The 24919-nt window shown below is 37.2% G+C and overlaps 4 protein-coding genes across 5 annotated transcripts; all 4 read right to left on the minus strand.

The window, feature by feature from the left end:
- Nucleotides 1-1013: 1013 nt before the first annotated feature.
- On the minus strand, nt 1014-3523 carry LOC103321097 (RNI-like superfamily protein). The gene is made up of 2 exons (XM_008222858.2): nt 2996-3523; nt 1014-2412 (listed from the first exon to the last, which is right to left on the minus strand). The coding sequence occupies exons 1-2, from the start codon at nt 3345-3347 to the stop codon at nt 1520-1522; spliced, it is 1245 nt and encodes a 414-aa protein (XP_008221080.2). The 5' UTR covers nt 3348-3523; the 3' UTR covers nt 1014-1519.
- A 683-nt stretch (nt 3524-4206) lies between these two features.
- On the minus strand, nt 4207-7402 carry LOC103321096 (alpha/beta-Hydrolases superfamily protein). The gene is given in 6 exon segments (XM_016792229.2): nt 4207-4704; nt 4927-5132; nt 5703-5808; nt 5930-6122; nt 6125-6804; nt 7113-7402. Coding segments are annotated over 5 exon segments (1335 nt in total). The 5' UTR covers nt 6678-6804; nt 7113-7402; the 3' UTR covers nt 4207-4427.
- A 660-nt stretch (nt 7403-8062) lies between these two features.
- LOC103321095 (FAD synthetase 2, chloroplastic) lies at nt 8063-11012 on the minus strand. Its single transcript, XM_008222855.3, has 5 exons — nt 10645-11012; nt 10097-10149; nt 9216-9351; nt 8716-8891; nt 8063-8606 (listed from the first exon to the last, which is right to left on the minus strand). Exons 1-5 carry the CDS (start codon nt 10938-10940, stop codon nt 8089-8091), a joined length of 1179 nt encoding a protein of 392 aa, XP_008221077.2. The 5' UTR covers nt 10941-11012; the 3' UTR covers nt 8063-8088.
- A 1070-nt stretch (nt 11013-12082) lies between these two features.
- On the minus strand, nt 12083-24153 carry ATM1 (myosin 1). Of its 2 annotated transcripts, none has more exons than XM_008222853.3 (24): nt 23800-24153; nt 22792-23210; nt 21572-21673; nt 21338-21481; nt 21093-21243; nt 20958-20985; nt 20317-20482; nt 19762-19825; nt 19624-19637; nt 19458-19542; nt 19012-19115; nt 18737-18875; nt 17822-17940; nt 17537-17689; nt 17355-17444; nt 16852-16929; nt 16128-16286; nt 15151-15360; nt 14339-14544; nt 14103-14238; nt 13766-13895; nt 13534-13680; nt 13132-13199; nt 12083-13025 (listed from the first exon to the last, which is right to left on the minus strand). In XM_008222853.3, the coding sequence occupies exons 2-24, from the start codon at nt 23185-23187 to the stop codon at nt 12366-12368; spliced, it is 3549 nt and encodes a 1182-aa protein (XP_008221075.2). In that variant the 5' UTR covers nt 23188-23210; nt 23800-24153; the 3' UTR covers nt 12083-12365. The 2 variants fall into 2 exon arrangements, with proteins under 2 accessions (XP_008221075.2, XP_088901062.1); XM_089044936.1 differs by having other exon boundaries at nt 12083-13043.
- Between the last annotated feature and the right edge of the window lie 766 nt (nt 24154-24919).

Here is a 24919-nt window from a genome sequence, read left to right on the forward strand (position 1 = left end):
TTGTTATTGTTTTGTTAAATTCTTCTTTATATAAAATTCCATGCAAATGCTGTGCTGAGCTAGGATGCGAATTCATAATTCATTTGGAAATGTGCCTACTCACTTGCACCTCCAACTGAATATGAAAAAATTCACAAATTAAATAAACACAATGAAACTTGTATTCGTTCAATTTCTTGCAGTATTGTATAATTCATAGATCACAGAGAGAGAGAGAGAGAGAGAGAGAGAGAGAGAGAGAGAGAGAGAGATGCTTTAACTTGTCACCAACACAACACCAGCGCCTTCCTCCCCTATAGGACTCAGACATTGCAATAACTTATTCATAATATGATTTTTAAGTTCATCCAAATGGGGTCAAATATTGACCATAAACGTTACTTGCAAGCTAAGTTTCAAAAATGGATCCATTTTTCTGATATATTATAATTACATCAATTTTCCATCATCCATTTTTGAATGTTCTTTAAGAAAATCCCTAAAATCAACTTTAGAATGCAAGTTGGTTGGTTGGTTGGTTGGAGCCAAACTTTTTGTTGTGCAACTGCTTGCTTTTCCCCCCTTCCATTTCTCTTATTCACAACTAAAAGAGAGATGACATGAGAAAGCTAAATTGCCAGCCCAAAAAGTTACAAAAGAATATGTTATGACGTTCCAGATATCGCTTAGCTTAGGAAGGAAGATCCAGTTAAAGGGTTTTTCGAGTAATCAGGTTTTCTTTAATTAACAATCAGGGTTTTTCAAGAACTAAATCCACACTTTCCCCTGCTTTCTTAATAACCTCTGCCAACGGGGTCTAGCCTAATGTAAAAAGTGTCTTGACTTGCAGATTGGTCTTAGGTTCGAATCCCCACAGAATTATAGTTGTGTGTGTGTGTGACAAATCCCCCTTTCCTGTAGTTTAAATTATTGTTTGTACTAAAATAAATAAATAAATCTCTGCCGCCATTGACTGTATACGTTATTATATAACTCCCATTACTTACAATCTGTCTGTGTTCTGTGCATCTTGATAAGAAAGAAAGAATTCTCCACACAGTAGGATTATAGTGAGATTCAAATCCAGATAAGATAACAAATTACAACATTAATTATTTCACCCCATCAGATCCCAAAGAGGAAAAATAAAAATTAAAAAAACAACATTGTTCCGCCCAAAGTACAAAGCAATGGAAGATATTGCGCAAGTGTGTCCACACCCCCCAAACTGACTTGACGAGGAATCCATTCTTTCAGAACTGAGAGTAACTTAATAGAATGAATGCCGATTTTAGGAACATGTGAAATTGTTGGAACCCCAAACATGAGACTCCCCACTTCTTGTTTTGTACATGATAAATTTACAAATATGTATTCTGAGGGATAAATACACAAGAAGCCAACATTTATCAGAAAGGCTCACAAATCTTGATCGGCTGAATGCCAGCTCTCAAAGTAACAAATTTCAAGCTTTTGAGAGCAGCGCTTGCTTTGAACTCGCCGTCACAAATCTAAATCTTCATCGGCTGAATGCCAACTCTCAAAATAACACGTCAGGCTCGCATAAGCTCCCCGTGAAGTTCACTTTACAAGATTCAGAAAACTGCAATCCCGCTTCATCACAACCTGCCGCTGTAATGTGTGGGCATGACCTCACATCCAGGTATTCTAGAGAGTCACATTTGTCCAAAAGCATGCCTATGCCTGTCACAGTTATTTTTGGGCAGTTGCTGACCTTCAAAACTTTCAAACTCAACTCATTTTCTTCACCATTTAAACCCTGAAAGGCAGCATCTGTCACCTCCTCACAGCACCCAATGTCAAGAGCCTCGAGGTTTGTGCACTGAGCAAGGATGCAGCTCAAAGAAGAGTCAGTGATATTTAAACACCAATCCATCCTCAAGTTCTTGAGATTACTCTTACAAGAAATAGCCAGCAATTTTATTGACGCATCAGATATGTCCCGGCAGCCACCAACTATTAGAGTTTCAAGATTTTTGCAGAATCTGGCCAAGGATAATATAGACTCGTCCCCGATTTTGTAGCAATCCAACAACTTCAGTGTCTTCAGAGAAGATGAGCATGCCATGGAGACACTGTAAACTCCAATATCTCCAATATTGCTGCATTTGTTGACATCTAAAAATTTGATCTGTTGACATCCATTTACAAGATCAGTAAGTCCAGAGTCAGTTATGTTGGTGCAACCTTGAAGCCCCAACTCTTCTAAATAGTGACAATTCTTTGAAAGGGCTCGCAATAATCCATCAGTAACAAATCTGCAGCCAGCAAGATAAAGACTACGAAGGTCAGAGCAGCCCTCAGCAACAGCTGATAATCCTTTGTCCGTTAACTTCCTGCAATATGATACATCCAGGGACTGTAGTGATGAAAGACCAGATCCAACGAAAAGGACACCGGAATCTGAAATTCCTGTAAAAGAAAGAAATAGACAATACATTAATCAGGTCCAAATGTTAAATAAAAAGACAACAAGCGTAAGAGTTTCAAAAATAAACAACCATTTCTTTCTTTCTTGAACGTCAAATGAAATAAAAAGTCATCAAGTAATAAAGTTCAAAAGAATTGTTATAATCCAATGCCAAAGGACATCTCAAATTCTGGCATTATAGCTACAGATTCAAGAATACTGCACAAGTGACAGGAACCTCATCTCCCCTCAAAGCCAAATCATGAACAGAAAAATTAATTTTCAGCAAAAAAATACATAAAATTGGAGAAACTCATAAAAAGCCCCAATTCGATTTGTAACAAATAGTCAACTAGCACAAACCCATCAAACAATCTCAAAGAACCATCATAATTTTGCAAAATCTCTCACAATGATAAAAAAACAGATATCCAATATGTAAAAAAAAAATATTTTCATCAGAAACAGTGAAGTAAGTTTTTCCCAATCAATAAAAACAAACAGAAACCCATGAAACAAACCGAAAATTGCTCCATACATGAAGCACGTCCCATGTCCAAACACCACACACTCCAAAAAGAATACCTTTGCAATTCTGCAAATTGAGGACTCTCAAGCACTTAAATCCATGAGCAATAACACGGAGATCAGAGTCAATGACACCAGGATAGAAGGACCTCGAAATGGACTGGGAGAGGTCCAGTTCATGAAGCCTGGAGAACCTGTCAGCCATTCTGCGAAGCATATGAGGCCCCGCACGTGCCGAAAGCCTCTTCCTCTCCGTGCTCTGCAAATGAAGCCACCTTTTGCAGACCAACCCGAAGACCTCCTTGTCCCTCTGGTTCTCCAGCTTTGCTAGCACCGACCGGAGCTCATCATCCGTCAATGCCTCGTTTATGCAAACCGTTATTGAGGAGGAATCGGCTGAAGAAGCCATTGATGGAGGAAATTGGTGGTTGCAGAACAGAAACCGTAACACTAACCCCAATCGTGAATAGAGATTTGGGGCTCAATTAGGATCAGGGTTTATGAAGGAATTGGGGGGCAGGGAGTGTTGATTGGTTGAAAACGTCTTTTTTGTGTCTATTCAGTTGGGTTGGGTGGTTGGTGGAAATATTGAAAAGCGGGTGGGGGGTGTCAATGTCATTGTCTTCCTTGCCTATCTTTTGGTGGTTGTGTTGATACTTTGCATTTTTGTAAATAAATAATAATAATGATACTTCGAATTCAAAATATGAAAGTGGAGGAAATATTCCATTACCAACCTTAAGACATGATTACAAATGATTACAAGAGTCATCAAACAGAGCTTACATTTTAAATACCAACAACAACAATAACATTGCTTTGTTTGTTGGGAGCAATATTAATACATATACACCCCCCCAAAGATTCAATCATTCTCTCACATAGAATTAGGTCATGTATTACATTAGTTCTATAACTTTAGGAATAGCTCCTAGAGAGACAAGTAGATTTCTTGGTCATTTTCCATGCAGATCAAACTCAGTGTTATAGAATAGGATAATACCGTGTCATTTGTCATATTGCTTGCTATTAAAGGGCTTTCCACAATTAGACCCATTCTAACATGACTTATTATACAAAAACTTTTATCGGGCAGAATGAGTTGAGTTTTTTCACATAAGTCGTCATCATATATTCATATATTAATATATTAGGTTAGTGGTTCAAGTTGCCAAGCAGTAGTTACCAATTTTCAATAAGATAATACGAAATTAAATTATAAAGCTGCCTCGCCTCCAATAATTTGAATTGTATTCCTAATCATCACCTTGAGTCAGTCGATGCCAAATGGCATTAACAACTGTATTTTGTATTCAATGAGAACAAACTGTTTGTATATTTGTAACATCTGAACACAAATTGAGGGCTAAGCCTTCCTGTGGCATTCAACAACCTACCTTCCCTACAACAATGAACTAATTCATATGCTGCACGAATTTACAGCATACGAAGAAGAAAAAGAATTAGAGTCACGGTTTGTGACTCGAGTTTAAGATAAATGAGACTCTTTGCAACAAGTAAGCACACAGTCCTCCAGAAACTGGGTTAGCTCAGAAGTGTACAGTTTCGGGTCGTTTCTGAAATGATCAACATGAGGCGTGGACACAAAGTTGCAAGCCCTAACCTCATGTCCAGCCCTCCGTTGCTGCTTTATGAATGATTCCACCGACCCTGCAGGAATCACCCTGTCTGCAGAGCTGTATATATATAATTGCGGACAGCTTGGTTGTCGGGCTGACAATAACCCCACGACATCAGAAAGCCTCCTGTAATGCAATAATATTCATATTACTTTCCATGAAAAGAGGGAAAAGTTCCTTCTTGGAAATACTAAGCATTATAAGTACTCTGACATGCTACATTGGTTTTTCTAAGATAATAAAGAACATCAAGGGAAATGTGAAGCATAGAAAGCTGCACGAAGATTCAAAACCACCTCAAAGAACTTATCCAAAACTAAAAGGACAAAGAAGAAGAAGATAGACTACCTGTTCACTGTAGGAAGACTCAAAATCACTTCAAAGAACTTCTCCAAAACTGCTAGCAAAGCTGCTTCAGTTACTGCAGGTTTGGGTGCCACTACTCCCTTGGTACCAACCAAAGCATCCATCCCTGACTCATTTGAGTCTACGGCTCCTTTTGCTGCTACACTATGCTTTTTCAGAAAGGCTGCTGAGAAACCAGAAGCCCAAACCTACACAAGGTCAAGAATTAGATAGCATACTCATCTAAGAACCAACAAAAGAAAAAACCTGATCCCAGAGGAACTCAAAAAGTAGATCACTTGCATAAAATATTCAAACAGCTATATGAAAAATGAACACCCCCCCAAAAAAAATGAAGCATGCCACAGAGATTATAATTTCCTGCTCCCTCCAACTCATCCAGTCCCCACAGAGAGAAAAAGAGAGGGAGAGAGAGATTAAAGAGAGTGCAAGGCAGTGACAACAAATGAAGGACAGTAACTGGAATGAAAAAGGAAAAAGATCAACAGGCATTGGAGTTTTAAGACTAAGTGCTAAGCACAAGGAATACTCAGCAGACAAACTTTCTTTTACTATTCTTGCAACATTTTGGCTTGGCCGTAGTGATAATGTCCACTGCTACAATTATATTAAGCCAATTACAAAATTGTTGTTGGTCAAATCAATATTCTTTAAATGAAAGCAAAAGGCTATCTCTGGTGCCAGAGTATGCGTAGATAATTTTAATATTTTAACTAACATCAGTAGACAATTTCTGCTTTACTGCAACTATCCTTTACCTGTGGGTCAGGTGCTGCAACAGGTGCAGAATCCACAACGCAACCCCGAATCCTGCCCATTAGAGAAGGATCATGCATCTGGAACTGCTCCAACATTACCCCATACCTGTAACATGAAACCAAACCAACAAACAGTGTAAGATGGTTACATAAGAGAATGGGGAAATTGCATATGGAGTGTATGTATAAGAGAGATAGAGAGAGAGAGAGGACAAAGTGGAACTCACGTTAACCATCCAGTATTGCTAAAAGTATGAAAAACCAGATTCTTTCCATGCTCCTCCTCTAACCAATCAGCCAAATGTCTCACAAGCGAGTTGATGTGCTCTTCAACTTTCCCACCGGGTTGGTATTTGAGAATCTCAGACATCGGCAAAGTAAAGGTAATTACATGAAAACCCCTTGAGGTATACCACTCGCATACTTCTTGAGATGTTTTTGCTTTGCTCCCAACCATCCTAGTAAAACCACCACAGTCCTGAACTTTGCCGAGGAGCAACCAGAAGTACCGGAAACATCTATGGCATTTGGCTCAGGTAAATGCCATCTGTACGTGACTTCAGATGGGGAAGTAGATATATCATGCTTATATGTAGTTGGGTTTGTTGTTTTAACCAAGTCTGCAGACTGATACAAATTAAGAACAGGTGAAGATGCAACGGAAGAGTATAGCAACTTGGGAACAAATTTGCCGCCCAAATTGGGAGTTGGGAAGTTAATATTGGGCACAGGTACTCGAATTCTAGAGATAAAGGACAAGTTTGCAAGCTTAGAAACCGAAATGTGAGAAACCCAGGATAACTTTGAATCTTGAAAGGTGTTATGCAATGAAGAATGTGATAAATCCGAGGTAGAACAAGCGTCATTGGATCTGTGAGATGGCAATTTATCAGAGATGTCAGTAGAAACTGAAGCTACAGCAAGAGCAGCGGCCGCAACCAAAGGTCGTTGAACGATCCCAGACAAGGAAGCCATATTGGAAACGCAGCCCAAAATCTCTCATGCCAATATCAAGCAACCCCCATACAACAACATATAATAAGCCGAGCAACCAAATTTGGTGAAGACCCAGAAAGCCTGATATTTCAAACACGAGAATAACCTGCAGAAATTAATGGGAAAATGACGATAACCCACCAAACACCTACAAATATAATGCAACTCGAATATATATATATATATATGTGTGTGTGTGTATATATATATGTATATGTATATATGTGGGACTAGGCTTGTATCCAATTGGAATAAGGAATTCAGACCGAAAAATTAAAAATATTAAACGGAATTAAGAAAAGGGCGAGTCGGCAACAAACAAGAAATAGAATTTACATGCGCAAGGCATGGAAAACACGCAAGAATTGATACTGAAAAGTGGTATATTTGTTCATTGTGAAAACATATTCTGACCTGGTTGCTTTGACTTGTCTTCAACAAAATCGGGCTGTCAATGTCCGTTGACAGCCCGATTATCACCACGCGCAGCGGATACCGACCCAGAAGCTTCCTTCGATTCCTTCTTTCTTTTTTCCCTCCGCACTGGAGAATGACAAAGCGTCCTCGGATCTTTAGTGGAGGCTGGTGCTTTAAAGCATAAATAAAATGTTAAGGAATTCCAAATGAACAAATTTTAGAAAGAAAAAAAAACTTGGCCTTTTCAGAATACAAGGTCCAGTAGAACAGTGCCACGTGTGGTGCGGTTCGCTTTTCCATTTTAAATTTTCAAAGAAATAAAAATAATAAATTAAAAAAGAAGAAAAGCTAAAGATAGTGATTGGGTTTCACGGGACATTGAAAGGCAAATAGCTGCTTACGTTAGCGTTCCGGCAATCTAGGAGCGAGAGCTCATTGGCAAAAGAGAAACGGGGCTCGCTGAAATGACCGTTTTATCCCCATGATAACGATGAGATGAAGGTAACGTTTGTGCGAGTAAACTGATGTAAATTTCAGAGACAAGGAAAGAATACGACATTTCCAGAAAGACAAAATCCGGAAACAGAAATGAAGTTGAGAGGAGAGGCTGATGGCGGAGGAAGAAGATGGGCTCACCTCAATCAAGACTGGTGTGCCTGTTTACTTCAATAAAGTTTAAGAAAATAGAAAGAAGAAAAGAAGGACAAAGGAACACACAGCACGATATTGAATATTTCAAAAAGGATATTCCCCAAGAAGATTCCTTGAGGAAGCAACAGTCAGATAATGTTGGTGGTGGAGGGAAGGCCCATAATTAGCAGCACAGAGGACATGTAGTAAATGAAAACTCCACGTTTTCCAGTTTCAGCCAAGCAAGCATCATGGGTCATGAATGACGCAGCACAACAGAACCAAGCAACTTTTAAAGAAAAGAAAAGAAAAGAAAATGTGGAAAAAAATGAATTAAACATACTCAAGATTGAGAATCACCAAATTCAATACGTAAGAGGCTCAGGTCCTGTGTACCAACTACATTACATGATGCACCTACCTCGTCCATTTCTATATGGACATATTCCGTGTCAATAACTACGCTACATGATACTAGCTCATCATCTTCACCTATAAAAACATAACACTTCTCATATAGACCCTCCTTTGGACCTAGATTTAACAAACAAGACCTTGGAACTGACAATTTGTTTTTGCCGCAACGAAATCCTTCCTGCTCCTTTGCCATCAATATCAGACGATGTCGGCGACCCAAAAGCTGTGACACATACTTCATATCTCCTACAGCAAGGGCACGTCGAACACGAGTAGAAGAAACCTGTCCTCTGTCTTTCACATCACTCGAGTTTATATTTATAGAGTAATCGTTCTTGTCCATAACAGAATTTATTATATAAGCCCCAATACCATACTCTTCACACAACCTCACCAGCTCTGTGGCATCACCAGCAGCTTTATATCCAAATCGGTAGTTTTCACCTGCCACAATTACCCATTGCAAATCCATTTCAATGTATATCAAGGCTATGCTTCGCTCATACCAAGAAACATAGAATAGTCTGCAATGGGTTTCTTCAAATTAATTTACCTGCCACAACTCCATGCACTCCAAGCTCTTTCAATAACTTCTCAACAAATTGCCGTGGTGTTAGATGTCGAACACTAGAAAATTCAATCTGAAACTCTGTGGGTGCCATGTTACCACAGTATGGGGCCCAAGAGGAAAGAACCCGCTTTCGATCGCATCTGGCAACTATGGGAGCCCTGCTCAATTTATTAATAATAATTTATTAAGACACTTTAACTAAGCTAAAATGAATTTCTATTTGAAACTAGAACAACATAAACGAGGAAATGGAACTCAAATGTGCAAATCTGGTCAGAGCCTTTAGATTTAGAGCAGCACATAAGTACTACTTAAGAGGTTCAATGGTAGTTTTATACTTCATTAAAGCAAGATACAATTTGTTGTCAAAAAAGAAACATGCAAGATATAATTTGTATAAAGCATTCAGAATCCCAACTCAGCTACGAAAACTGAAGAAAAGGGGTATAAATGACAAAGGCTGAGGTGTACAGCAACAATACCTTGGTTCCCAACCCAGTACTTCTGCCATTCCGACAAATGACAAAAGGAAAGGAGGTCCAACCTTTGATGCTTGAATTGCAAGCTCTCGATGACCAATGTGAAGGGCATCAAATTTTCCCAGCGCAACTATTCCTCCTAGGAACAATAATAAAAGTGCATTAAGTTGAGTGTCTTAAGATGATTACACACAACGCATCAAAGAAGTCAATATACAAAGAATAAATGGAAAGCCTTATATATGAGGATACAGCAGATACACATTGTATAGGGTCAAAATCTGGCCCAAATGAAAATATGGAAAGATATAGTCCATGAGAGTTGCATCCTTCTGGAGGAGATAATGTTTTTTTTCAGTAGAAAACTTTTTGGAAATAAAGGGGGAGTGCACTGATGAAACTTGTTAAATGACTGAAAATATAATTGGTGATTTCATAATGGTGCAGATTCAACAGAAAGGAACTTGGAAGTTCTCTTAATCCATAACTATACCCAAAAGTGTTCTATGTCTAAAACAAGGATAAGTTTTGCAGCTATGTTGACATAAGAAATCTTTCTACTTTTGTGATTCTGTATCTATTTTGTGTCCCTGACTTAGAAGGTTAGTTTTCCTCGTCAACATAGGTATCAGTAAATTTATAAAATCACAAGCTATGCTGAAAGACGTGTCCCAGTGTAGGTTGAATAGCAACAAGCAATATACGCTAATGCATTCTTGAAGAAACAGCTAAAAGGAATTCCACCACATAATATGCTAACACATTCTTATGGATATTTGAGTGTTATATTTTACAAGATTAAAATAAGCAACAAGCTTATTTATATAATGTGATAGAAAAAGATGGTGAAAAGAGAAATATGGAAAGTACAGGTGGAATGAAACCTGCCACTGAGGTCAATCCTTCGGAGAAATGCTCACGTTCATCTTCTCGTTGGCTTTGCAAAAGAAAAGGAATCAGAGTTTGGACCACATACAAGCATGCATACATAAATATACATGCATGTGTGTAGCTAAAGTAGTCAACATTAAAACCATCCAAAGAAGAATTGTGTAAATTGATTCAGGTTGATTGCTGCATTGTTTTGCTAAACCAAAGTGAATGATACTCTTATAAGATTCCGAAGGTCCTGCCGGAGTTTTGGATGTGATCAAGACAAGATAACTTCTTGGACGGCACTACAACTTTTAAGAAATATCAAGAGAAATAAAGTTTGTAACAGAGAAGCTAGCAAATTGATTTGCACCCATACAAAATGAGAATCGGAAAACAAACAGAAAAAAAAAAGTTAAGGAAAAAATAATAAGAAATGAAATTCAATCAAAACTTACTAAAGGGCATATGAATTGCAAAGTTCAATGAATTTATATATCAAGTAAAAAAGAAATTTATTTATTAAAAAAAAAGATTGGAAAGGAATGGAGAAGTATACCTAAAACAATTGGAGAGTGTGGGAATGTCGGGAGGAGACTTGGAAGAAACGAAAGAGGAAAAGGGCATTCTGTGAGCAGACAAGGGTTTGAGAGGGCAAGGGCAGCAGCGTAGCTGGGCGACTCTGTTGTTGTATAACCCTAACCGCCCTAATCCAAAGACAAAGACAAATCCGAAGCCGAAGCCAAAGGCAGAGCCAGAGCCAGAGCCAAGGTGCTGGTGGTGGAGGCGGACGTCGCAGTCTCGCAGTCGTAGATGATTGGAAAGACGAGAGCAGCCACCACCACCACTCAACATTATTTGCCAACAACGCTCGTCGCTCGCCAACAACAACTCTCTCAACAGTGTCCAGACAACAAAACCAAACCAAACCAAAGCGTCTAACTTGTTAGTTAACGACCGTCAAGGAAGTCGTTCACCGGTTAACCCGTCATCCGCATTTTGCCATTTTTTTCCTTTTTCTTTATTAAATTAAACTGGTAGGTAAATTGGTAATTAAACATCTGTTATTTCTCCCCAAAAAACAAAAAACAAAAACATCTGTTAAACTTGTGAAAAGACACTAGTTTAGTGATTTGAAGAAAATGCTCCCCAAGAAATGTTCTATGTTCGAATCCTAATATTCGTCTTGAGTGTGAGGTTTTTGTATTTTATGTAATAATACCTTTAAAAAAAAGTTCAAATATGTCAACAGTTGGCTGCCGTAGAGCTACATGTATAATTTCCTCAGTCACACGCTACTAGGCCCTGTTTAGTTCTTGGAAAATGAGACTTGGGAATGAGAAACCAATTTCTTTCCCATGTTTGGTAAGTCTAGGTATGGGAAATCGTTGCTTAGCTCACGAGAAAGTGAAGTCATCCTCCAAACTTGGGTTTTGTTTTCCCTCCTCATAGGAAAGTTTGGGAAAATGAGCTAATATTAAATACATATTTTTTATGATCATTTTATCCCCATTAACAATTTAGAATTATAATATATCATTATGCATTCTTTTTTTATTTGATTTAATATGGGTATAATTGAAAATTTATACAAACTTTGTTTTCCATTCCTACTCAAAACAAACATGGGAAATGAAATAAAGTGATATTTTCCGGTTATTTTCCCAGCATTACCAAACATGGGAAATGATTTTCTCTCAAATTCATTCCATGAATCAAACGGGGCCCTAGCGTCAATGTTTCCTACCCTGTCTGTTGTGCCATATTATGGGAGAGGCCAAGCAAGAAAGAAACTAATGTATGTCAAGGGAAGGGGAAACGCAATTGGCAAGTGATAAATTTGGAGGTTTACTGTGTGAACCTGTAAAAGACAATTCGGACGGCTCTGTTTCTTTGACATTCAAGCTCAGCTGGCTTTCTAAAAAGATAATAAAATGTTCGCATATGCTGTGAAAAGTCCCTTCTAGGCTAGGCTAGGCTTGCACTGCTAATTGAAATTTGCATATGGTAAAGAATTCATTGCACTATGAATGGAATTATGAAAAATATACATACTGGAATAACTTGCTCTACAAATTAAGCACCAAACCGCTGGGCAAGCAAGTTGCAACAACAAAACTCGTAGTCACAATTTCTATATGCAACCATTCCTCATCTATAAAAAATAAAAGGGGGATTAGATATAGCATAAACTCTTCTTCCTTTCTCTCTCATCACTTTCTTCCTCATGTTGCAGCTGTATAAGGGTGATCAATAATACAACAACCCATTTAGAGAAATTTAATTTATCCTCGAGCTGTTCCTCCTTCCCCACCACTTCTTTTTCACCCTGTCAACAGTACCCTCTTCATTTCCAATCTTATGCAAAATCAACTTTGTCTCCCTTAATCTTGCACCATAATCCTTCTTCCAAGCCTCAAACATCTGCTTCAGCCTTCTAAGCTCTCGGTCTGGGTTCAGACTTGCTTCAACTTGACCAGATTTTACCTCTACCAAGAACTTGGCATCGTCACCAAATACTTGACTCCTCTGGTCAAATTCTTCAGTCAACCGGCTTATAACACTCAAACCTGCACTCATTGGCCTCGCTCCATTGCTGTCTTGCCTTCTATGGTTACTTCCTGTATCCCAACTGTAGTCATGATCATCACTTGCATTGACCGAAGCATCAGAATTCCTCTCAGAATCATCAACGGCTAGGCTCTTCTTGGCAATTGAGAGGCTGGATTGCAGGGATCTCATTTGTTTCTGCCACACTTCTTCCATGGATTTCATTTTCAACTCATACTCGGACCAGCGGCTGTCATACTGTTGCAGACGCTGGTGGAGGATGTCATTCTCCTCTTCCTTCTCTCTCAGGGCAGCTTCAGCCTTAAGAACACGGCGCTGTAGTTCAGCAAGGAAAGACGACTTTACCAACACCTCGTCTACCTCGTTAGCCTGTTTGAGACTCTCTAACTGTTAATTATGTTCCCAAAAATGAATGGGGGTCTCGATACAGAATATTGCTATCAAACTGAAAATAGATAGAAGAGTCAAGGACTACCTGTGTGCTCCCAGGTTTCAATAATCCTATACCTCCTGAGCATCTTCTGACTGACCAGCCACGAAAAACTGCAAAGATAGCTTAGACTTAACAAGATAATCAAACATATAGATGCAATAATGTAGAATGGGAATTAAAGATGTTTTCACAATTTTTCATGTGTTACAAAATTAGATAGTACGTTCAGGCTGACTTTGATCTGACAATAACCCCCCAATATCCAATAATTTTGCCACTCTCTTTTTGTTTCTCCTTTTAAGGAGCTAACACCATGCAGACAACACCCTTTGTAGCCACTATGAGTAGGTACTTGTCAGGTTGAGATCTTACTGTTGTCTGGCTGAGAATTTAATGCCGCGCATGCTGAGATCTAGTTACAACTGAGGAACAAGGCTAATATACCTGATTGTATCACGACTGATGCATCATAAATGTTCTTGAATTTCCTCCTTTCAATCCTGCTTTTCATCTGCTTTTGTATGATTACAGCAGATCTATGCCTCTGTAGTAAGATTGTGTACTCCTTTCTGGTTTTCTCTCCCCTTACAACTGCATTAAGTAATTTAAAATAAATTTCCAAAATATGACAAAATTTGATATAATACACCAAAATAAACAATCAGAAAGTTTATACATGACTGAAGAGTGGCGATTCCTCTTCTCAGCTCCTTCAGGTAACAGCGATCTTGGTGTCCTCTAAAGCAGCTTTGAACGCGTAAAATACCATGGAGGGTACGGTTTCTAGTGTCCTCAAGCACCCCAATCTGCATCAAATTTCCTCACCACGTTTATATCAGTAAAGATTAAATATATAAAGACTATCAAATCCACGTTCATAACAGCTGACACCAGCCAAACCAAGGAAACGGAAATGTGAACCCTCCTTTTCTTTTTATCTGACAAGTCATAATCAACCGGAAACATGGATTATTTGTTTTTGTTTATTGCAGGAAAGGGGGACATCAATTTACCTGTCCAGTTCGGAAAAACAATTTTGTACAGCCCACTTGATACATCTCTGGTAATATATTGAACTGATGAAGGATAGCAACTGAAACACTTAGTGGATCCTGTGATGCAACGTTCTCCAGCAGAAGAAAACCATATCTGATGCAAGATTCAGTAATGACAAAAACAGCAACAGTTATGTACTAGAGACATGTATCAAGTATTTGAAAGCTGAAACATAAGAAGATATCTTTGTTACCTTCTCGCAAACTTCTGGTGCGACATTCTGGTGGGAAAGCCAGATCTTGATATTCGAACCACTTCTAGGACTCCACAACATCTCAGCTGCTGCAGTACAAGTCCTTGCTCATATAATCCAGGGGATTGAAGATTGTTGGGCTTGATACAACGTATGAAATGTGGAGTGGTATTCTCTAGACGTTTCATCAATAGGAACAATTGACCCTAAATGCCAACACAAATAAGTTAATCAAAAGAATACAATGGTCAGATAACCAAACTCCATTTTCAATAGAATTTGTTTTTCACAGTATGTCAGACCCAATGTTTCCTAAAGGATTGGACGCAAAACGTCCACCCACAGTCATGAAAAGGATTTTCATAACTCTTTTCATAACTCTCCTAGAGTTCAACTTTCATAATATTTTCTTATCAAACATCAACACTTGATCTCTCACAAAAAATAAAAAAGGAAAAGAATAAAACAAATAGAACAAAGAGAAAACAAATTTTGAGCCTAATGTATAAGCACTCTTATATTTATAAATTGCTCAGAGGAAATACCTCAGCAAAGCAATATGATACATTGCATACATATAGGATTGACTTCACTGTGCAATCAACAGCTTGCAGTGATTATCTCATAAGGTTTGAGTAGACAACTGATGTACTAAGATGCTATAGACTCTACCTAATTTTAATGATTGAGAAAAGGTTCTTGTTAGGGAATAATTCTACACATATAATACGCATGCATACTTAACTACGTTATCATGATTAAAATCTTCGTTAAATTCATAATCATGCACTTAAAAACAGGAAGCAATGTACCTTAAATTTTGTTGCAACACTCATCTTCTGGGAGTCTACTCCACCACCTAATTTATACAGGGGACCAACTAAAGGCTTCTCAGGTCGATTAAGCATACTAGATGCAAATATCTGAGGAAGGTGGCATGAGCATGAGGAAAGAAGCTGAATTGAATCCAAATGTAGCAAGTCCCTGTTCTTCTCCAAAAATCCTGTTGTGTCATACATAACCTGAGTGGAGGACCAAGTGGAACAATCAACAGTCAGGTAAGCAAGATAAAGTCAAATGAAAAGCGCTTTTCATTTCTTCTTTTTGTCAGTACTTTGAGAGCAGAGAAGAATTGTTAGCACCCTAAAACATTTGGTTTTAAGCCACCAACTGCATGGCTTGGCTACGTAAAAACTTTTAAACCATATACTTTTTATGGTTTAAAATCAATTATTATTTTGAGTTATCTATTATTAGAAACAGTGTCTTACGAGGTGCGCAGTGAGGTCGAGGAGCAAGGGTTTTCGCATGGAGGTGGCAGCGCGACTTACCTGGAAGGAGTGATTGAGGCGCGCTGGAAGCGTGAAACGATAGGGAGGCGCACTCAGCTGCGTTGGGCCTCGTCATTTTGGACCCTATGTTAATTTTTTTTAAACTTCCCGCTCGCAACCTCGCCCCCTTCTCTCGCTGCAGTGCTCGAGTTCTCCCCTTCCCCCTCTTCGAAAATCCCTAAAATCCACCCTAAACCTCTATATTTCATATAACCCAGTAGGTTTTCACTATTTTTGGACTAATCAAGTGCTTCTCCATTATTTGTATTTTATTATATATTTATTATATTATTCAAAAGGGTGAAAGGCTTACGGCTCGCAAGGCTCTCGGTAAAATGCCTTGCTTTATGCCTCAATGTCTTACATTGGTTCTAAGTTCTGACTATGATCAAGATAAAAAGTACTCTAGCAGAAAGCAAGAATAAATAACAATGAAATCAATTAATCAAAAGGAGTACCTCTCCTGCATAATGACTGACAGCAAATGCTTTGTCCCGTTCTCCTCTGAAACAAGAATTAGCACTCAAATGCTGCTTAAGCTTGTTGGCGAAGGTCAAATCAGTACCATTAGGGAAAGTGGACTCCTCATCTAACAGGGACAGTAATCCCAAAGGTCTCTGCATTTATGTTACACGAAGTTCAGGGAAATGCACACTGTCAATTTAATTCTCAAATGCTGGAGGGGCAAGGGCTAACCAAGCAACATTAACTTCATTGGTTATCATCATTGACTTAATTATTAAACAAGGGACAACCATAAAGGGAAAAAAGGGAAAGGTAACTCAACAAACAGGATTCACCAACCAGCAAAGTAAAATGTGCTACATCTGTGTAAAATTCTTTCAATGCTTCCACAGGGAACATGAAATACGTACATACATAAATATAACATATCAGCTCCTCACATATGAACATTAATTATGCATCTTTTGCCCAATAAAATCCTCAATAATGTGCCAAGAGTTTGATCGATTAAATAATCATGCAATAACCATCATCAGCATATAAATTATATGACTAAAATCCATATTAGGACCAAAAAGTCGAGATTTATGAAGTACCACAGATATTTCTATACAGCCCACTAATGGTAGTACAACAACAAAACAAATTTTACCAGTTACTCCATACAGTACAAATACAAAGTACAATACTGTAGCTGATCATTGACAAGCTCAGTACCTTTTCAAAAAGACTAAGGCAATCTTGGTTGTCTTCAAATTCAACTTTTGTCCAATCAATTCCGTCCTGGATATATTCCTGAAAAAGAATCATAGCAGAAAATAAATCAAGCGGAAACACAGAACAATGTCGGAGATCATTTAAGAGTTCCCTTCATAAGTCACACAAGGCAAGCATGATGCCTATATCGTTGGTTTCATAACATATTAACATATCTTGGTTCCTTTACCTCCTTATAACAGTTCTCTTAAGACGTCAGCAAAAAAATTTAAATCAAACAAGTTTTTCTAATAAACTGAAATGAGAAATATAACTGGGATGGGATAGTTGGTTTGGACTAGGCTCTGCTCTATGAATTATGGTTTCTAGTTTTAATGAAATTTATGAAAACAATTAATCTAAATAGAACTTAATGAAATCCTATGGAACATAAAAAGGCAGGAATAAACATTCTTTACTGAATTTATAGTTATACTGATATGAAGAAGTATGGGGAAAGTTACCTCCTGCTCTAGTTTGAATAAGTGACGATTGAAGTGTTGTTGCAATCTCTCATTTGCATAATTAATGCAGAACTGTTCAAAACTATTTCTCTACAGGAAAAAACAACAAATGTACAGTTACAAATATATATATATATATATATAATACACAGAGCATCAGTGAAAGCATAGATGAAACATACATCAAATGATTCAAAACCATAGATATCAAGAATGCTGATAGATCTGCCAGTACGCCGTTTTCCTACTGCAAGTGATTTATTAATTTGTTCAACCAGCCACTCAAAGAGACATGCATAAATTGACTTTGCCAAAGCATCTCTTGTGTCGATGGCCTGAAAGATGGAAAAAAAAAAGTTGTATACATTAAAGGGGGAACAGATATTAACTCTTTCATGCCTATGTTGTTATGTATGATAAACTCAGCCTACAAGACAAATATTAACTCTTTTAGAAAGTTCTGTTACCTGCGTTAGTGTTAACTTTTGGACAATATTGTCATTACCAACTCTCATTTTTCGAGTTGATAAAGCAAGCTTAAGTTCATCCATGCCACATCCAATCAATTTAGCAACATTGAACAGACCTGAAAATGAAACATGCATCGTTATTGAGATCATGAAGAAAAAAAATATCATTGAACCAATGAACACCAAGACCAATCAATACATTAATATACACCTCATCCATTAAAATAAATTCTCCCAAATAATGCCAGTATTAGAGGACATAATCAAAACCAGAAAGCACACAGAATTATCAAAACCATAAACCCGTCACACACAATGGGTTGATAGCAGGATACATGTTGCATTTGATGGTAAAATAGATGACACAAGGCCAGGATAAGCCTCGGAAAGAAAAATAGATAGCAAAATAGACACAAAAAATCAGAAAGCAAATACATCACAACCAGATCTATATTTATCTTCCCCCCACCTGCCCTCCTTTCCAGGATGAACTTCAAATCCTTTATACTGGAAGTTTACAGCATGAAACTTTTTGACAATAGAAAAGCAAAGCAAAGTTTCAACTATTTTGCACTCTTCATCTTGCTCAGGAGCCTCTACTGATCTTCTGTTACTAATAAGTTGCAAAATCTTAATTGGCTTTATGTCACCTAAATGTTTTGGGAATTTTTTGCCTCACCTTAGACCAATAACTGACTTGGTCTATTTTCTGCATATCGGGAAGGAAAAAAAAAGCTTCTGTATAGACATCCCAGCTGTCGTATATCCCACTTTTCAGGAACTACAAACAGTACATCTGTTTATATTGGATCCTGAAGCCATATAAATGCTTCGTGGTGCAAACACCTCTAGTAAACACTTAAAAGAAAAATCATATAATTTTTTTCCATGCATCCTCTGGAAGATTATTACCTTCATCTTCTACAGCTTCAACATGATTTTCATTATCAATCACAATAAATGAAATGTTTCCCAGCCACAAAACTGCCGCAAGCATTGCAAATACACTTTGTTGGTCTTCTTTGTTTATATGGACAACATCTAGAGCTTCCTAAAAATGTTAAGATCCATAGTGAGTTCACACGCACATGATATCAAAATTCTATTACAAAATGGTGAAAAGGGTAAAATAGAAGCCTAGACTGAAGATAGAGATTTGTTATAAAAATATATATATTTAAGAGTACCTTCACCACACAGAATTCTTCAGCATCATTAACCCCGGTAATGGAATAACAATTGCTTTGATTCAGATATTTGTACTCATCAGCACTCTTCAAGTTCAGCATCTCTGTGGCACACGAGCAAAGGAACAAAATACTGAATTTCTTAATCCAGCACAAACACGCAAAACATATTTATCTATACACAAGTTAGTCACACTCAAACATGTCTATTATAAGCATACATTATGAGTGTATGGCTGTGAGGGGTGTTTGTGATTCTTACTTATATACTAAACACACATAGTGCACATAATGAACCGATAAAACAAGACATAACACAGATTTGAGGGAGATATGGGTTCAAACAAAATTGCCTCTAAATAATATAAATATTAGACCATATCTTATACAGTGTCAAATGACATAAAACAGTTAGGAAAGGCAACTGGATATACTAAGTTACTAACCTCTAAGAGCAGGTGGAGCTCCAGCACAAAGCTGATAAAATATATGATAGGACCTTTCTCCCTCAGTGCATTGGACAACCCTAGACTGTTCAAAAGTTCAATTAGTCAATGACTTGTGTAACAAACTGAACAAGTCACAATCAAGGATCAGAGGAAGGATTATTACCTTTTCAAGCAAAACTGTGTCATAAAGGGCAACAGACAAGATAAAAGGTCAGTTTAAATATTATTTTCAGAGAGAAATATATATAATATATGCAAATAGAATTTCACCCAGGAACCTCAGCAGTACGAGCGGACTTACAAGTTTGAATATTGGCACCAGATATTTTTCCAGTTTCACTAAAGTGGATTTCAATCAATTTTCCCTGCAACATAAGCAGTGTCATCAGCATTACTACATCAAGGGCTATAACTTGAATTTTTAACTTGCACATGATATTGCTAATTTTATCCCTCAATAAAACTAAACTAACAGAAAGGGTAATTATATGTGCACCAACCATCTTACTCATCACGCCCCAAAAAAATTACAATTCCTACTTATCTTCATGTATTTAATTCTAATTGAACCCTTATCTCCTGCCTTTCCTTCCTTTTCTCCTTTCTCCCTTCCCATTCCCTTCTTCCCTCTCAACCAAGGTGTGCCTTGTGCTACACCAGCCATGGCTATGGCGGTGTGCACCATGGCCAGACTGGTCAGTGGTCTTCTCTCTTAACTTCATTTCTATTATTAATAAAAATAGAAAGAAATGAGGGTAAAATGCAAACTTTGTGAAGAAGGGGATTTGTTGAGCAGTTTAATGGTGCAAAAAGTGCCTAAAAGAAAGAGCATTCATGTAAAAAACTGAGAGCTTACAAAGCGACTTGAGTTGTCATTTCTCAATGTTTTCGCATTACCAAAAGCTTCCAATATCGGATTAGTTTTCAATATTTCATGTTCTATTCCACTTCCACCACCAAGTGCAGCCAAATATTGCATTGCTATCTTCGCTGTTTCAGTTTTTCCAGCTCCACTTTCCCCACTGTATGGACAAGAAATATAGATGATTGGGTGTCAATTAGATTAACTTCATATCCAAATTATGTAAACATCCTATATGGAGATACAGCATTCATTAGGGACGCTGCAATAACATCACATATCTCATGTGCTACATCATGAACGTTAGAAATGGTGCTACTTAAATTAACACGAGTTCTTCCATTCGAAAGAAAAAGGGTTTTTGTACTTATAATCAAGATGAGAAAAGCAGTATTTAAGATGATCCATGGTTCGGTCAAGCTAATCATTTGACAGTAATAAGCTTCTTACTGTCCTTCTCAGTTTGTCCTATTTTGTTTTTCTGTAATAATGGTGGAGTGCTTTCCTAACTATATGTGCTTGTGATTGGTATCCTTGATTCTGGTGCAGCTACCATGTACTTTGGATACTTTCTGGTTGTTTTAAATCAAAATTCGCTCAGTAAGTCAGATATGCAACAGTAACATTTTACTGACCTTATAATTATAGACTGGTTTACTTCATCTGGAAAAAAAAATAAGACTAGGTAAGAATCTACAAATTAATGGCATTACACAGATATTTTGAACTGCTGAAAATCCTATCATATAATTGTGAAATAGTAAATCCACCTCGAACCATTTCTCGGATGGCTGTGTCTGCAATGGCATACACATGTGGACTTTCAACAGCTTTACGCTTATATGCTTCAATGTATTCATTCCCGTATAAAGAAACTCTCTTAAAGGGATTGATAGCAACCAACACTGGTCCTGCTTTTGTCTGAAACATACATATACCCACAAAGAGATTAATTAAAAGAAGAAAAACTCAGAAGTAGATTTCAAATAGATTTAAATCCAAATTAAGCACTTACATAGATCATATCCTGATTGTATCTATACTGAAGATTGTACAACACTGACGGTTCATTTAAGTAACTAAGTTGCATGAGATCATCCACACCGTCAAGGATATCTGGATTAGCTGGAACCAAATCTTCAGTTTTTACCTTTGCAACCTACAAGTGAAAAAAATAATATTGAAATTGGCTCAAAAATCAACTGTAATCATAACATCATACTTCTATAATTTTCAAAAGGTGTCTTACTTTATCATTGGAGAGTGATATAACAGATTCAGTGCCAGAGGTTGACAATATTCGACCCAGTTCCCAATTTCCATTTGGAAGTTGGAACCAAGATTGTAGCTTCTGAAACATTACATTCAAACATGTAAGATAAATTAATATACTAATGGTAAGTTAACTAAATCAACTCAAATCATCATCATATATGTGTAGTAAATATTTTATAATCATATGGCCTTATCTTCTATCCATAGAAGCAGAACAGGATATATATATATATATATATATATATATATGATTTCATGGACACAGAGAAATACTGAAGTATGACTTACAAGTGACAAGTGAAGTGCAAATTTAATATATAAGTTATAACAGTTCTCCTTGTCGCACATGCATGCCATGGATGCACCACACCTCAACACCATTTATCACATTGACTTCACTATGCTACAGAAACGATCAATCCCTCATGGTAATCAGGACACCCGCAACATTCCCCAATTGAACACACATATACATACATATGCAACTATGTATGAGCATATTATTTCATTTAACTAAACCAAGAATGATCTTACCTTGGAGTTATTGAAATTAAACCACCAACAATTTTTATGTTTCTGGCACAATCCTTCCGCAACCAAAGAAGACTAACTGGCTCTAAAGCATCTATAATATTCACTGCGTGCCCGCATACTCACACAGAGTTCCCAAACTCTCTAATATCTTAGTCAGTGAGAATGTATCTCATTTCCTCATAAGCTTCATTTATCACCCTTATTGACATGTCAAACTGCACTCTCATATTAGCATATTTATATCGGAACTTTCTATAATTATTAAATATATGTACTTATAAGAAAGGTGCCAACAAACCCAACAAATAAAGTCTCAATGATAAGATGATAAGATGCTACTTTGTTCTATAGCCCATGGCGATTAATGAATGATAGGGATAGGATGCTAATTTGTTCTCAGACCTTCAACCACATTACATACACCATAAACTCATTAATACATACTGACGTTCAAACATGCATCTAAAGGTTCTTGCGTGTTACACAGATGCATACAATAAAACATGCATGCATTTACGTGCTTACATGAATATTCCTAACATAAATATGCAAGTTAACAAAAGAAAAGGGCAAAAAAACCAGCAAATAAATTCAAGAATCTTTTATTTCATTCTACCAAGAAGAAAATTGAGTTCTAATTTCAATTGGATAATTAAATACCTTCTTCACGGCATAAGGGGTGGTGTCACCCCACCTACGTTCCCTACGAGATGAAGATATTGAAGGCAAAGATGGAGCCACAGAATCCAAGTCTTCATCACCCCGGGACGGTCCATCTTCAATGGAGATTGTGTTCCCGCTATATGGTGAATCATCATTTACCTGGTCCATGTCGCGAAGAGCCCCAGGACTACCTTCAACCCCCTCCTCAGCAACATCAATATCCCCTAAACCACCATTTTCTAGAATACTTGAGGAGATGACATTACTGATTCCCAAATTCCCATCATCGGATTTTCCAAATCGATCAGAAGCTGGTAAACCTGAGAACCTAAAATCAGCAGGCAATGATTTGAGTGACTGGAAGGAAGCTGGTGCCCTGGGTTTCTGTGACATTTCCTCTAAAGAGTATTTGCAACCTACAAGATCGAATACCAATTATAAACTGGAATCAAAAGGCTCTTTTTTTTTTTTCAAGAAAGAAAATACGCATATCAAACTTTAGCAAGGTCCCACGAGATGACTTATCTAAATAACTTAATGGCGGGGACCATAATTTAAGATACAGACTACTCTGCTTTTCCCTTATCAGTCACCAACCATTGACATGTTCAAACACCAAATGATGCTTACTACGATCTTCAAAATATATCAAACTAATAACCTAATATAATTTTAACTTTCAACACTCTGGAATAGAGAACTGAATCTTGAATAATCTTTAGATTTAGCTATTCCCTTATGGCAATGACAGATCTTTTTCTTCAGTGCACTGTTTGGCTGCTGAGAAATAGAACAAAGCGTGGTCGCAACAAATTGTCTTAACTCAAAAACCCTCTAGTCAACTCAGCGAGTCCAAGACCACTCAACTTTCCAAAGAAGCCAAAACGAAAATACATGGAAACTCAGATTATCCTTTTATTTACTTCTTCGTTTCCTCAAAAACTAACCAGCAAATTCTACGTTCAAAACATACAGAACCACTCAAACTCAAACTGATCCGCTTACCTCAAAGACAAAGTGAAACCCACTTCAGAATTTGACTGAAATCCTCCGACTTGTCGTCAAATACCCTAAAAATGTGCTCAGAGCTCAGTCAAAAAGTTGAAGAACTTACAAAATCTCTGAGCTTTGACGAGGAAAATTGAGAGAATGTGAAGAAGAAGAGAGATGCATTTCAGGTGAAGCCCTAATAATCTCGAGAGGCTTGTAAAGAACAATCAAGATGTGTGTGAGTCCGACAGTAGGTGTTTGGATTCTGAGAAAGTGAGAAGAGAAAATGAGAGAAAATGCAAAGCGTGTACAGAAACAGCTTTTTGGCTCTTTTTTTCTCTGCTGAACCACATGAATCCATGATAAAAGAAAATTGAATTTTAAATTTTTGAATTTTTTTATAGTATTAAATTTTTATTTTTATGGTATTTAAAATTTGGGGCTTTGGCACCAACCGAATTTAAACCAAAGATTTTAACGGTTCGGCGAATTGGAAGTGCATTGACAATGTTAACCCTTTCCTTTAGTACAATGCCAGTGGAATCCTAAACTGTAGATTCCGCGTATCAATTACGAAGGTTCCCTGTCTTTTTATTGGTAATTCCAATTTTGTTAATATCTCTCTCTACTCCTATCTTTTTTTTTTCCAAATCTCTCTCTACCCCTATCCTTTTTTTTTTAAGAGCCAAAGTTTAGGAAGGGAGAAGGAGAAAAACTCACACGGTATCTTAGGGGTTTGAACCTAGGACCACTTGAATCAAAGACCTGAGCCAATTCAACTAACACCTCATTGGTTACTCTTATCCAATCATTAAGATTTTAACAATTTTGAGTTTGCAATTAAAGGTTTTTATTTTTGATAAACAAAAGATTATAGAGGATTAACTTGTATTTACCTCTTAATCCCTAGCTCTAGCTAATGAGTAGAAAATAATAGTCAGTCAGATACAATATTTTGTTTTCTTTTCTCTATACATATTGGACCGTTGAATTTATGCATATAGTTTACATGCATAAATTAGTTAATTAATATGATGGTTTTGGACAAAATTGTATTATATTGTATATTACAGTGTGTTTGGATGAAATAACTAAACTTAGGATTTTGATTAAAAAAAAATCAAAATTTATAAAT

This window comes from Prunus mume, linkage group LG2 (genome assembly GCF_029339155.1).
Source record: "Prunus mume cultivar Tortuosa linkage group LG2, ASM2933915v1, whole genome shotgun sequence".
In the NCBI taxonomy this organism is placed as follows: domain Eukaryota; kingdom Viridiplantae; phylum Streptophyta; class Magnoliopsida; order Rosales; family Rosaceae; genus Prunus; species Prunus mume.

What these genes read in the sequence shown, in the direction of transcription:
- LOC103321097 (XM_008222858.2), bottom strand. Translation starts at nt 3,347, where the DNA reads ATGGCTTCTTCAGCCGATTCCTCCTCAATAACGGTTTGCATAAACGAG. An exon ending in CAATTTGCAGAATTGCAAAG is followed by an intron (nt 2,413 to 2,995) that starts GTATTCTTTTTG and finishes TTTCTTTTACAG; the next exon opens with GAATTTCAGATTCCGGTGTC.
- LOC103321095 (XM_008222855.3), bottom strand. Translation starts at nt 10,940, where the DNA reads ATGTTGAGTGGTGGTGGTGGCTGCTCTCGTCTTTCCAATCATCTACGA. An exon ending in GTACTGGGTTGGGAACCAAG is followed by an intron (nt 8,892 to 9,215) that starts GTATTGTTGCTG and finishes TAAATTGAGCAG; the next exon opens with GGCTCCCATAGTTGCCAGAT. An exon ending in AGTGCATGGAGTTGTGGCAG is followed by an intron (nt 8,607 to 8,715) that starts GTAAATTAATTT and finishes TAATTGTGGCAG; the next exon opens with GTGAAAACTACCGATTTGGA.
- ATM1 (XM_089044936.1), bottom strand. Translation starts at nt 23,187, where the DNA reads ATGTCACAGAAACCCAGGGCACCAGCTTCCTTCCAGTCACTCAAATCA. An exon ending in TATCACTCTCCAATGATAAA is followed by an intron (nt 21,482 to 21,571) that starts GTAAGACACCTT and finishes TTTCACTTGTAG; the next exon opens with GTTGCAAAGGTAAAAACTGA. An exon ending in ACAATCAGGATATGATCTAT is followed by an intron (nt 21,244 to 21,337) that starts GTAAGTGCTTAA and finishes TGTATGTTTCAG; the next exon opens with ACAAAAGCAGGACCAGTGTT.